This window comes from Oryza sativa, chromosome 3 (genome assembly GCF_034140825.1).
Source record: "Oryza sativa Japonica Group chromosome 3, ASM3414082v1".
Taxonomy (NCBI): Eukaryota; Viridiplantae; Streptophyta; class Magnoliopsida; order Poales; family Poaceae; genus Oryza; species Oryza sativa.
The window spans coordinates 1,456,898-1,470,485 of NC_089037.1; the positions used below are offsets into that span (position 1 = coordinate 1,456,898).

Genomic DNA, 13,588 nt, shown 5'->3' on the forward strand with positions numbered 1-13,588 from the left:
CGGCGTCTTGAGGCGATGCGCATTGGTCGGGGGAATTCGGGATAAGCAGCGAAGTCATTCATGGTCGCGCCAGCGACGCCGAGGCCGTCGCGGATCCTGCCGCGAGCGTCGCACTCCCACTCCCAGCCGGCCGCCGTCGGCCTCGCGTCCGACCGCGCCGCCGCCGCCACCGTCTCCTCCCGCCGCCGCCGCAACTTCGTCTTCGTCGTCAACCCCTCCGGTACTCCCCCCTCCTCCACCCCGCTACCCTTACCCCCTATCCTATGCGCGCTCTCAACGCCCTTCACGTCGTCGCAGGCGCCAATGGCCGCACGGGCAACCAGTGGAAGCAGCTGCTCCCGCACCTCCGCACCCGCTTCGCTGACCAATGCGATGTAAGACTTTCGATTTCTCTTAGATCCCTGGATCGTAGCATCCTGAACCGGAAGCTGCAATTGCTGTATGAGACCATATTTGGGATCAGATCCCCATGCTAATTTGGGGGCTCTACGGAATGTTCTGATTTGTTGGTATTGCGTGATCAGATTTGTGAGTGCATCACCTCGGCCCCGTTCGACGCCATAGATATCACGAGGGAGGTGTGTATGGGCTTCCTATAGCTGCCAGTATCCAATTGTTAATTTCCCCTTTTGGTTTTCTTGTTACAATGTGTGTATGATGATGATGATGTAGGCTGTAAAGGATGGGGCTGATGCCGTGATTGCTGTTGGTGGTGATGGAACACTTCATGAGGTATTATTTGTGTTGACTTTTGCAATATGGATACAACCTTTGTACTAAATTTGTCCAGAAACTTGATATTCAAATACGGTAATATTTGTGGATGGAATGTGCAGGTCGTCAATGGCTTCTTCTGTAAGGGAAGTCCTGTCCATGCTCTTGATCAAGGACCTGATCATTCCACAGCGCTTGGTGTGAGTGTACTTAGTTTCTAGCTATTCTATCCAATCAGATCACCCTTCTAGCCTCTTAAATTAAGCATTAGACTATTCTGAACTGAAATGTTTGTTTATGCACTGGAATTTGTTCGGTAGTGAAGCGGATTGTTTTTCTCTGACAGCTCATTCCACTTGGAACTGGTTCAGACTTTGCAAGGACATTTGGCTGGTATATTTCTCCAGCATAATCTACATATGGTGTTTAGATAACCTCTACTTTCACTGATGTTTCTTTCTTTTGTGCAACCAGGACAAATGATCCTCATGAGGCGATTGATCGAATTGTGAGAGGTTCCTTCTTTGATTCTTCTTTTATAGTGTGTGCTGTCAGTCCATACTCGTGGTCTCATAGTGGTCATTCATCTCCTGGTATATGTATATGAATGCACAGTAACATTATTAAAGTACCAGTTGTCATATGACTAGCCAGGTGATTGGGTTTGTCTTAAAAGATTTGAAATAAAGTTTTTGGAAGCATAACAATGAAATTGCTATTATAAACTGGCCATCTTCATGAAAATATACAAAAACTAGATTTATGTCTACTACGAATTCGCAATCATAACATATGAGGCTCACAGGTGCATATTTTTGCAGGAGTCAAATCAAAACTAGATATAGGTATGATGGAAGGCCCAGATGGAAACCCACATTATTTTGTTAATGTTGCTGATATCCATTTGTAAGTCAAGCATGGCTCATTTGACCTGTGAAATTCAATGGATGGTTTGAAAAGGAAAAAATTGCTCTGCACCTGCAGGAGTGCTAAGGCGGGTTATTTTTCTTCTATGTACAAGAGATTTGGCAACTTATGCTATGTTTTTGGAGCGCTCAGAGCCTTTTGGGGACATAGTAATCGAGATCTTAGAATAAAGGTTTGCATCGCACTGGTTTTAGAAGGAAGCTTAGTTGCAATCTTACTGATTTTTTTCGTCATTATCAGTCCCACACCTCTTGAATTTACTAGTGCATATAATAGGTAAATGGTGGAGAATGGAAAACCATTCGTAAAGTCACTGCACTATGCATAGGAAATGCCAAATACTTCGGCGGTGGTATGAAGATCACTCCAACAGCTGATCCTTTCGGGGGTGACCTTGAGGTGCCTAAAAAGTCATTTTTCTTTATAGTTTTGAGTAAGCATTAAGAAAAGTTAGCCTTTGTTAATTTATGTGTCATTTCATAGGTCGTTATTCTTCAAGATTTCAAATGGCATGATTTCCTGCTCAAGCTTCATAGATTGTATGGAGGAACTCATCTATCAGTGACTGGTGTGTCATCGATAAGGTAAGGGGACTCCGCTAATGAATCTTAGTGTTGCTCTACTTACTTTAAACAATGCTGAGTTAAGGGTTGTACTTCTGGTTGGTTTCATCCAATAACCCTTCAGTTGTTATTTGGCATATAGGTCAGATCTCCGGACAGATTAATCTTGTTAGCATCATCACTGGTAGTTTTGCAATGACATGATGGCAATCAAAATTGTTGAGGAATATTTATTCGAGCTCTATGCCTCTATTGCTTTCCTCCTGATATGTGTCTCATTAGTTCTAAAACAGGATTCAATGTTTGTTAAGCCTTCTCAAAATAGCTAACATCACTATTAGGCTGTTTAACTGGGTATTCTATTTGGGGTCACTAAGTGACAATATTTTTGTCGCAGAGTTCAGTCGATTGAAGTAGCAGAAAAGGAAGTTAGTGCTGACATCTTTGTGCAATCTGATGGGGAGCATTTTGGTTTTCTTCCAACCAAATTTTCAGTTCTTCCCGGTGCAGTTGATTTCTTCTGCTAGATTAGTATGCTTCTTCCTGTGGGATACAAAGGTTTCTTAATCCTTGTCAAGTCACTACGTGTACTTTGAACTAGCTGTGTTATTTTGAAGTGATATCGTAATTGAATAGTTACATTCATTTTCTGGCAATACATGGGATAAAATCTGTTGTCACCCGCCATGTAATGACTATAATTATATGCAACATTTGCTAATCAAACTACCATAAAAATTTGGTGGTGACGGTGCACTATGAACTGTTTGAATTATACTGGACCAAACTGGCATCAATGTAAATGACACAATGACTTTTAGGCTTGTACCCTGTGTAATTTATACTTTTGCCTTTTGCTCAACAACAGAAGGACATAGTTAGCTGCAGTTTCAATACAAAATTTATTTACCTTCAGCTTCCAACTTCGAAGTTACTATTCTTACTCATAGTACCTTATGAATCAGTCACACGATGTACTCCTATATGAGACTGATGCTGCTAGAATTCACCACCCAACGTTTTCTCAAGAGTAAATTGCACTTTACACTGGTAAAACGCACCTATTTTTGCTTTGTACTAATTTTAGCACATACTTTCAGTTTTTATCAGTTGTACTCCCTCCGTCTCAATAAAAAGTGCACTTAGTATTGGGTGTGACATTTTATAGAACACTTATATGAAATGTCACATCCGATCTTAGGTGCACTTATATTAGGACGGAGAGAATATTGAAATAAGTTTCACTTTATGTTAGGATACATCATCAAACCTATAGAAAATTCACTAACTTATATAAAATTTGAATAAAACTTTGTGAAACATGTTCTAAATTTGAATGGGTCCATAAATTCCACTTGTGTTTTATAAGATTTTCTTTCAATTATGTGCTGCAATCTAGAATAATATACCTGCATGGAAGTCAAAATATGTACTAAAGCTGGTGCAAAGCCAAACAAAGATATGCTCTACCCAATGCTATGTAATTCCTCCGTCCCAAAATGTAAAGAGTTTTGGTTGAATGAGACATGTCATAATACTACGAATCTTAACAGTAGTCTTACGGATTAGGATGTGTCTCATCCAACTAAAACTTCTTGTATTTTGGGATTGAAGGAGTACAATATACTCTTCTCTTAATTTGTTTGGTTCATCTATTATTTTTTAATGGGTATAGTATTTTGTTAGGGGGAGTACTAATCAATTACACGGCCGTACCTGTGATTATGAAGTCGATTTAAAATTTCTTTCTTGTGAAGTGATTCTCAAGCAGAGTATTTGCTGTTTGTTCCTTCCATACGTAAGGAATAATTTCTGTTGCTTGAAAATTTAAATGGCCATTGAGATACTCCTAGAAAGTACCCTGTCCCCTGATGCTGCGGCACCAGACTTTAACCCTGTCTATGACTTGACTTTATTCTCATAATCTGCCATGTTCTCCTGTAGCCCTGTCGCTTGACCATGACGACGTCATACTTATACGTTCTGACCTTGTAAAACTTGTACTCCCTCCGTCAAAAAAAAAAAAAAGACAAACCCTGGGTTTCCGTGTCCAACTTTGACTGTCCGTCTTACATGAAATTTTTTATAATTCGTATTTTCATTGTTGTTAGATGATAAAACATGATTAATATTTTATGTGTGACTTGTCTTTTTAATTTTTTTCATAATTTCTTTCAAATAAAACGGACGGTCAAACGTTGAACACGGAAACCAGGGTTTTTCTTTTTTTGGGACGGAGGTAGTACTTCCTCCGTCCCAAAATAAGTACAGCCATGGTTTTCCGCGCCCAACTTTGACCGTTCGTCTTATCTGAAAATTTTTTGAAAAAATTTGAAAACATAAGCCACGAGTAAAGTACTATTCTTGTTTTATCATCTCATAACAACAAAAATGCTAATTATAAAAAAAATTAAATAAGACGAACGATCAAAGTTGGTCGCGAGACGAAGGTAGTACTACTTACAGCAGCTTTGGTCATGAACAGCGTGAAAAGAAAGTGTGTTCCTTCTCCGCTGCCGCCTGGGCAAAGAAGACGAAAATAATGGTAGAAACTGGAAAAAGGAAGGAAGGCTTGTCCAAAGCATAATCCAATAATCCTACGTCGTGACAGGTACGGTATCCGTTTTTTCCCCGTACGTCCTTCCCATGTGATGCGTCAACAGTTAAAAAATTGCCCTCTTTTGCTCGGCTCATCCGCGCGCCGCGCGCGTCTCGGCCAACATTGGCAAACACGCGACGCAGCCACCGTTCCGTCCCCGCATCCTCCTGCGTCTCCTCGTGCTCGTGCGGCTCTCGCGCTCGCTGCGCGCCTGCGCCGAATCGAGCGAACGCCGCAGCCGCAGGTTGCAGCGCGCGCGCGCACGTCGTGTGCCCGTGGCTGCGTGCCGCGAGTCGCGACGCCATGCTAAAAAGAAAAAAAATATCACCGGACGCATCGCGTCGTATCGGGCGGAGCACACGAGTCATGGACCTGTACGACGTTGTGGGGGCGTGAGTTTTACTCGTCCTCATGTCATGTCGTCCGCGAGAAGCAAAAGGAATTTACGCACGCGCTCGTGGGTCGGGTCGTGGAACGTGAACGGCTTGTACGTCGGGGTATATGGGGACAAAATGGCCTTCTGTTGCGTTGCTACACCCCGTGGTTGGCGTTGCACGTAAGGCATCCGATCGAGCAGCCGGAGCGAGCCGGGGTCCGGGGGTCTGATTGTGTGAACGAATCAGTGATCGCCTGAATGGTGATCGGAGCATATATGCTTTGGCTGGCCCGGCGTGATGATTACTGCGTAGCACAGTAGCAGGACGCACTGGAACAGTACTAGTAAGAAGGCCATGATTATTATCGTGATTAGAGTACACAGCCTCGTAATTGCACATACGCAACGGAGGCGCTGCCAGGTGTCGTGTACCATTCTTTTGGTATTAGACTTGCCATGACTATCGTGTGAATGCCTGAATGGCAATTCCGAGCCGTAGCTTGCGTACATCTTAAAGAAACCCACTCATCGCGATGACGCTATCAGCCACATGAACATCACCAGCCAGACTGTATCCTCAGGGAGCCCGGCCGCCAATTGAGAAAATCTGCAAATGGGTACGACTGCTAATTACTACTATGATTTAATAACACAATAGTAGAACAGTGTGAAGGTGATACTACCAAATATTCGAAGCCTTCTCTCTCTATCTCTCCACGAGTCCATGTCAAATGGAGAAGGAAAAGGGTGGAGCTCTTTTTTGCTTGGCCCTGCATGCGTCTGCGTCAGAGCGCGCACGACCAGCACACACACCCCCACATTCCGTTGGTGCAGTGCAGTGCGGTGCGCGCGGCTCAACTTTGAAAGCGGACGGCCGACTGACTGACGGCTCGACGTCGCCGTGCCGCCGAGCTGTCACGCAGCTAGCTGACAGCCAATGCTAATCTTGGAAGCGCACGTCACCTAACTCCTCTCCAGAATCCAAATCACAAGGGGCCCCGGCACACACAAGTTTGCAACGAGGTGGTGGTCCTCACTCCTGACCGTCTGTCCTAGTAATGCAAGGGGAAATTATCCTCTGATTGTTGATTTGTCTCCACATATTAGGCCCCGTTTAGTTCCCAAAATTTTTTCCCAAAAACATCGCATCGAATCTTTGGACATATACATAAGCATTAAATATATATAAAAAGAAAAACTAATTGCACAGTTATGGAGGAAATCGCGAGACGAATCTTTTAAGCCTAATTAGTCCGTGATTAGCCATAAGTGCTACAGTAACCACATGTGCTAATGACGGCTTAATTAGTCTCAAGAGATTCGTCTCGCGGTTTCCAGGCGAGTTCTGAAATTAGTTTTTTCATTCGTATCCGAAAACCCCTTCCGACATCCGGTCAAATGTTCCATGTAACACCCAAAAATTCTCTTTTCCCTAACTACACATACCCTTGGGAGTGTTCGTTAGGTGGAGATAGGAGAGATTGTCTATCGTTTTCCGCGCGCACGCTTTTCAAACTACTAAACGGTGCGTTTTTTGCAAAAAATTTCAATAGGAAAGTTGCTTTAAAAAATCATATTAATCCATTTTTGAAATTTAAAATAGTTAATACTCAATTAATCATGAGCTAATGGCTTACCTCGTTTTGCGTATCTTCCCAATCTCCTCAATCCCCTTCTCTTCAAACACTCCCTAGTCACTTTCGGATACTAAGGAAGAGCTACGGCTTGAACAAAACGCATAATTTCCAGTCTTATCCTCTATTCAACTCCTCATTGTATTAATTGCTGCTCCCTTCGTTTGAAGTTAAAATAATTATAGCTATATATTATTCAGATAAAAATAACTATATTTTAGAATATTTTAGAACAGAGAAAGTAGAAAGGAGCTCTCACGTTTGGCCATACCATCTAGTAACTATGTCAACCAATAGATCATACTTCCTCCGTATTAGCCATTAAACTGATGAGTATCGGTAAAGAAGTTATAAAATCTCATTACAATGCGTGGGATGCGCGATATAGTCATTACTATATTTTAACTCAGTGTTGTGGAAGATTAAGGGCGGTTGCGCAATTGTCATGTATCTCGTGTACTGTCAATCATAAGTTTCAATTCATCTATACCCCTTTAAAAGTCTTTAATATTGGTTGCAAAGAATTTGCCCTCTTACCATTGCTTTTGTAGTTTTTAGAAATTGCATCATTATGTTTTTCATGACAATTGCTCTATCCATATTTGAATATATGAGATTATTCGGTTATATCTTTGAAAATTTAACCGTCAATAGCTCTAAAAACAGTTAGTTTGAAACACATAACAATCATATGGGAACATTTTTATTTATATGTAGTTTTACAATATAATAATTTTGTTACTTCCTCAATCCCAAAATATAGCTATCTATTACTCCAGGAGTACAACTATAGATCAGGACAACTTGGTAGCTATGAGCCCCATTGGTTGTCCTAATAAATCAAAACCAAAGCCAGAACTTGAATTTTTAAGTTGAATTTAAGATATTTTCAATGTAGTTTTTTATATTGGGTTTTAAGTCGCTAATAACACATATATAAAAGTGTTACCTATAAATTAACTTTCATTCTCTAATAAGTTGTTTTTGGCTTATTATGATATATGTGCAATCGATGAGGTCTTATATTTTGGGACGGAGTATTTAAATAGAAAACAATAGGTCAAATAAGTCTCAGTAACACCTGAGATCCTGGGTTCGATTCCCCACGGGAATGAATTTTTCAGGATTTAACGGTATTGTGCTTTCAGTGGTAGGCGACGTACCTGTCGACAGCGAGACGCCTGTGGTGACTTCGTCAATCCTAATGGATTTGCCGGCCCAGTCTTCGGAGATGCTCATAGGGGTAGGGTTTGCGTGTGTTTATAGAGGTGAGTGCATGTGCGTTGTGAGTGTCTGTGTTGTACTGTATAATTTTTTTTTAAAAAAGAAAAGATAGATATGGTTTACATGCACTCTTGCTCAGAGATTGAATTTCAGTGGTGCTGTAGACCTGTGGTGCACACCATATCCAAATTACCATCGTCCCTACTACAGCACTACTCCTTTCTTAGCTCACTGTCGGTGGGTCCACATGACAAACTGGGCCCACCTGTCATACGAGCGTCTCAAATCGGTAACAACAAACTCGCTAGCCTCACCACCTCAAAACTCAAAAGTTACCCAGAACGCTCCCCACGCCGCTCTCTCGTCGTCAAGTCGCATGCCTATGTAAAGCAGAGCGACCAAAGAATCCAAGGAGGCCAAAGCGCTCTCTCTCTCTCTCTCTCTCTCTCTCTCTCTGCTTCATCAGCTCCCCGTGGCGGCGATGGCGGCTCAGAGGAGGCTGCTCGCCGAGGCACCTCCGCACCAGCCGCACCCCTCGCGGCACCAGCAGGGCGCGCCGTCGTCGGTGTGGAGCGCCGGGTACCTCAACGGGTGGCTGTCGCAGCGCACGGCGGTGTTCGGGCTCCGCCTCTGGGTGCTCATCGGCATCGCCGTCGGCGCCGCCATCGTGCTCGTCCTGGTCCTCGTCTTCGTCTGCCTCTCCCGCCGGCGCCGGCGCCGCGATGACCTCGCATCCAATCTGTACCCGGCCGACACCAAGATTCTCAAGCAGCATCTCCAGCAGCCCACGCCGCCGAAGGACATACAGGAGATCGTTCGCCGGCAGCAGCGGCAGCAGCAGACGCCGACGCCGACGCCGCCGCAGCCGCCTCCACCGGCGGCGCAACATGGGGTGCAGCTCGCCAAAGCAGAGACTCCGCCGCCGCCGCAGCGGACGCAGCCGCCGGTGCTACCGGCGGGATCCACGCGGTCGACGGCGGCCAGCGGCATGTCGGCCACGACGAGCGGCGGGAGCGAGCGGGACGGCGCCACGCCGAGGAGCACGGCGAGCGGCTCGGCTGGGCCGGAGGTGTCGCACCTCGGGTGGGGCCATTGGTTCACTCTCCGGGAGCTCGAGGAGGCAACCGACGGGCTCGCGGAGGAGAATGTGATCGGGGAAGGCGGCTACGGGATTGTTTACAAGGGCACGCTGCAGAATTCCGCCATGGTCGCCGTCAAGAATCTACTCAATAATAGGTACTAATCCTGTGCCTTCTCTTGGAGCTTTTCGATTTGATTTGGACATCTCCAGCCTTTCCATCCTTGTATAGCCTAGAATTCGTCCTTGGGTGAGTAGAAAGGATGGAGAATATAGTTAGGAATACCCGTTTTTATTTTTTATTTTTTAAAGAAATCAATTTTCCCTTTCTGTTTAAACTGGGGTGTGTGATTTCGTTTGTTCGTAAAAATGCCACTGATTTCGTCTGTTTAACCGTGTTTGTGTTCTTGTTCATCGGTTTCTTTGGCTGTTTGCTCCGGTTGTATTCTTGTTCATCGAATTGATACGCAGATCTCTAATCTTATCTTCTTCTGCGATAATGGGTTGTTGGACTTGGATATGATCAGTCTGATGGACCAGGAAGTGAGCTGTCAAAAACTGTGAATTTCCATTTGAAGAAGGGAAAGATCCTTTTTTTTTTCTAGTGTATTTGATCGGATTTTTTGTGCATAGAGGTGCAACTTGTTTCAGTTTATTCATGAAGCAGTGGTCTGCTGGTGAACGGTTGGGTCGTGGGGCTCAAGAAGTTTCAAATTGCTGTCATCATTTACCTCTTCTGTGCGCCCATCTCCATTCCCCATTCGCCTCGATATCTGTGACGCAATTTAATCCTACACGGCTTTCTAGGGACTGGATTACCGTTTCATTTTCTCACACATTTTCTTGTTCTGTTTTATGACAACAAAAAATCAAATTGTTTTCCTGCTTTGCCAGGGGCCAGGCTGAGAAGGAGTTCAAGGTGGAGGTTGAAGCGATCGGGCGTGTTCGGCATAAGAATCTCGTTAGATTGCTCGGCTACTGTGTAGAGGGCGCTTATAGGTACAATGAAATCTCTTCATCAATTTTGTGCATTATTATTCCCTCTCTGATTAATGGATGTTTTACTCACATTGCCGTTTTGGTTGAACAGGATGCTCGTGTATGAATATGTAGACAACGGCAATCTTGATCAATGGCTTCATGGTGATGTAGGGGAAGTGAGCCCACTAACTTGGGAAGTCAGGATGAACATAATTCTTGGAACTGCTAAAGGGTAATGCTTCTCTCACTGTTGCACGCCAATTTTGCCAAAGTGGGTACCTTGAACAGTGTTATATTGGTATGCCTTGCCTGATTCTGTTTAATACTTCGACATTAAAGATTATGAATATTATGGGCAAATATAGGTCATGATCATTCAGATTTTAGAAGACAGGTGCTAGCTGGCATGGGAGGCTTGTTTTGTTGTGAGACATGCATCATAGTTAGGATAGTAGAGTCTAATTCTGGTGAAATTGATTGTCGTAGGAATTCAGGTGCTTTACTCAAGTTTGTTAGGTTGTGTTCCTTAGCATGCACATATTCCCAAAGACAGCTGATTCTAACCCATGTTTAGCAGATACGAAAAAAAAAACATGTTTTTTTCTTTGTTAGCATTAGGCATCATTTGGTTGTTCAGAAAACAATTAGAATTTCATGTGCATTTAAATAGTACAAACGCCAAAGTAAAGGTGTCGAATTTCTTGGACATTGCATGTGCTCATCTTGCATTCGTCCTTTAATTGCTTTCCTGTTGCCAGCTTGCTTTATTTTAATCAAAGCACCCAGTCTGAGATTGTTTTGATTCGCTCTATAGAGATTTAAGATACTGCATGTAAATAACTAAATACTTACCTTGCACATGCGTTCGGACTAGAACATTGTGACCCTGTTTGACAGTTAAAATCTAGATTAAAGCATCATGTGCATTGATAAGCACTCTACCGATAATATTCTTTGCCTGAAAGCAATATTGTCAGTGGCTTGCTTAAACAACATCAACAGTTCTTTTAAAAGATGGGTTTGATAGGGAAACACATGAATACTGACACCCAACTTCTGCTCTCTAGGCTGGCCTATCTTCATGAGGGGCTGGAACCGAAGGTTGTCCATCGTGACATCAAATCTAGCAATATCCTTCTTGACCAGCAATGGAATGCTAAAGTGTCAGATTTTGGTCTTGCGAAGCTATTGTGCTCAGAGAGAAGTTATGTTACTACCCGTGTTATGGGAACCTTTGGGTTAGTATTGACAATCCACACACAACCTTTACTGTACATAAAAGTTAGTACATCTTATCATGACTGAAATTGGCTATGTTGCAGTTACGTGGCACCTGAATACGCCAGCACGGGGATGTTAAATGAGAGGAGCGATGTTTATAGCTTTGGAGTACTTATAATGGAGATTATAACGGGTAGATCACCAGTAGATTACACCAGGGCACCTGGAGAGGTCAGTATCCTACCTATTCTTTCATGAATCTCTTCCAGGATCGTTGGCATCTGATGGAGCTAAATTGTCTTCTTTTCAGGTGAACTTGGTTGAATGGCTGAAGACCATGGTTGCTGAGAGGAAAGCAGAGGAGGTAGTAGACCCCAAGCTGCCCGAGAAGCCTTCTCCCAAAGCACTGAAACGGGCACTTCTGGTCGCCCTTCGCTGCGTCGATCCTGATGGCCACAAGAGGCCTAAAATGGGACATGTAATTCACATGCTCGAAATGGATGATCTACTATGCCGCGATGTATGTTCTACTCACTTATGAACTTTTTGATTTCTTCCATTTACTAAACAGTATAGTTAACTCATTTTCTGATTGCAATTGTTCATCATACAGGATAAGAAACCCGGAAGAGATGCGCCTCAGACATCGGACAGACACAGCTCAAGGGATGGCGGGAACTTCAGCAAGCGTGAGAACCAACGGTACAGATGACAACAGCCCAGCACTACAGTTGAACATGAGTTTGTATGGATTGCCATTAGGGATTGCCAATATTAACCATGTTGTCATTACATAATTTTTTCCCCTCTCGTTGGATCTCATAACCAGCTCTCCTTGCTCTTTTGACTGTATTATACTCGAGCATCATTCTATGACACTTGACACTTATAAACTACACAAGTGTAGGGTGGTGTTGTGACTGAGACTGACTATGCCCCAGCTAATGCTTACAGTGTTAATGTGATTCTACCTAATGCAAGTACAGTTGTCTGCTCTAATGCATCTTTTACCAGTCCACTCCTGATACCAGCTGCCTGCTTTACTGCACTGGGAGAAGTAATGCTTTCTTCTTGTAGCCTAATGGTTGGTGCCTGCTTGCACATGATGTCACATGACCATTTTCTGCATCTCATCTCATCTCACACTTCCATCCTGCATCTAACCCTTTGTTTATGATCGCCATTAGTAGTTGGCTGCAGAGCTTGGGACTTGTATATTCTGCTGGCAAATGCTTTTGTCCACTATACTGCATCTGGTGATCAGCTGCACAGCATTTGCGCCAGTTCTTGTCGCTTCGCCTTGTCTTGATCTAAATACTAATCTTCGTTTCCATGTTCAGTTGCTGTGACTTTTTCGTACTAGTATATTCATTAGTTCTTTTTTACAGCCAACCAGCTCTGGATCTTGTGCTAATAAACTTGACCGCTGACAGTACTGATTAATTAGCAGGTGATGATCCTACCATCACGTGAATACGTGATCGAACAACTACTGTGCAATCACCATGTATGCAATGAATGGTCAAGTACTAACATGATACCATGCCACAAATTAGTTTGATCATGCTGATTCATTTATTTGACACTGTACAGTCTGTACTACTGAAGTGGAATAGCATGAGAGAAGTTTCTTTCATTTTTCAACGGTTAGCTTGGAGCTACTGTGCCCTGGAAATGTTCAGAGATGGATTCTTCCATTAGAAAAAGGTTGAGTTATGACTTGTGAGTTGAGAGAGTAGTGCAGGACACAGCACACTAGTGGCCAAAAAAACGGCTTGGAGGATTCATGAACCGATGGCAGAAAAAAACAAGAGGAAAAAAAAGCACAGCGAAAGGTTATCCGGCACAGGCTGCCGCAAATACTAAATCTTGTTGGACAGAGACATTTTTGGGTGATATCTGACGCGTTCTTCACCCTTTCCCCACTTTATTCGATAGAATAATTGAATAAACATTCACCTATCTTGATAATGCTTAATGCCTTAGTCTAATTATTGCACAAAGTCTCTCAACAACCTGAAAGACGCAGCTAAGCCTGCCACTGCCGTTGTGATGACTTGTGAACAGCTGCTGCTGCTTCATCAAGCTGATAATGCACAATCATATGCCATGGTACAGGTACACGCATTGTCGAGGTCTACGTCCACATAGCTTCAGGCGATCTCCGTCCTGTAGCGTAGCGACCTCGTGAACACCTGAGCTGTTCCGAAATGGACGCGAGCAATATCCACAAGGCACCAGGTTGTCGGGTTGCCGCCGTTGGGGTTTTCC

The 13,588-nt window shown here is 43.6% G+C and overlaps 2 protein-coding genes and 1 long non-coding RNA gene across 4 annotated transcripts; all 3 read left to right on the top strand.

The window, feature by feature from the left end:
• The first annotated feature begins 38 nt into the window (after positions 1–38).
• Positions 39–3,028, top strand: LOC4331463 (sphingoid long-chain bases kinase 2, mitochondrial). Of its 2 annotated transcripts, none has more exons than XM_015776518.3 (12): positions 39–220; positions 298–374; positions 525–578; positions 673–732; positions 837–914; positions 1,061–1,107; positions 1,189–1,307; positions 1,536–1,620; positions 1,699–1,813; positions 1,918–2,040; positions 2,125–2,225; positions 2,602–3,028. In XM_015776518.3, exons 1-12 carry the CDS (start codon positions 61–63, stop codon positions 2,729–2,731), a joined length of 1,149 nt encoding a protein of 382 aa, XP_015632004.1. In that variant the 5' UTR covers positions 39–60; the 3' UTR covers positions 2,732–3,028. The 2 variants fall into 2 exon arrangements, with proteins under 2 accessions (XP_015632004.1, XP_015632005.1); XM_015776519.3 differs by having other exon boundaries at positions 1,189–1,229.
• Positions 3,029–8,493: 5,465 nt separating this feature from the next.
• Positions 8,494–12,316, top strand: LOC4331464 (probable serine/threonine-protein kinase At1g01540). The gene is made up of 7 exons (XM_015777005.2): positions 8,494–9,273; positions 10,010–10,114; positions 10,206–10,328; positions 11,164–11,334; positions 11,419–11,548; positions 11,628–11,837; positions 11,931–12,316. Exons 1-7 carry the CDS (start codon positions 8,519–8,521, stop codon positions 12,027–12,029), a joined length of 1,593 nt encoding a protein of 530 aa, XP_015632491.1. The 5' UTR covers positions 8,494–8,518; the 3' UTR covers positions 12,030–12,316.
• A 388-nt stretch (positions 12,317–12,704) lies between these two features.
• LOC136355782 (uncharacterized) lies at positions 12,705–12,953 on the top strand. Its single transcript, XR_010740159.1, has 2 exons — positions 12,705–12,824; positions 12,911–12,953. It is a non-coding gene; the product is annotated as an uncharacterized lncRNA (long non-coding RNA).
• The last annotated feature ends 635 nt before the right edge of the window (positions 12,954–13,588 follow it).

What these genes read in the sequence shown, in the direction of transcription:
- LOC4331463 (XM_015776518.3), top strand. Translation starts at nt 61, where the DNA reads ATGGTCGCGCCAGCGACGCCGAGGCCGTCGCGGATCCTGCCGCGAGCG. An exon ending in CTTTCGGGGGTGACCTTGAG is followed by an intron (nt 2,041 to 2,124) that starts GTGCCTAAAAAG and finishes GTCATTTCATAG; the next exon opens with GTCGTTATTCTTCAAGATTT. An exon ending in ACTGGTGTGTCATCGATAAG is followed by an intron (nt 2,226 to 2,601) that starts GTAAGGGGACTC and finishes TTTTTGTCGCAG; the next exon opens with AGTTCAGTCGATTGAAGTAG.
- LOC4331464 (XM_015777005.2), top strand. Translation starts at nt 8,519, where the DNA reads ATGGCGGCTCAGAGGAGGCTGCTCGCCGAGGCACCTCCGCACCAGCCG. An exon ending in AAGAATCTACTCAATAATAG is followed by an intron (nt 9,274 to 10,009) that starts GTACTAATCCTG and finishes CTGCTTTGCCAG; the next exon opens with GGGCCAGGCTGAGAAGGAGT. An exon ending in TGTGTAGAGGGCGCTTATAG is followed by an intron (nt 10,115 to 10,205) that starts GTACAATGAAAT and finishes TTGGTTGAACAG; the next exon opens with GATGCTCGTGTATGAATATG.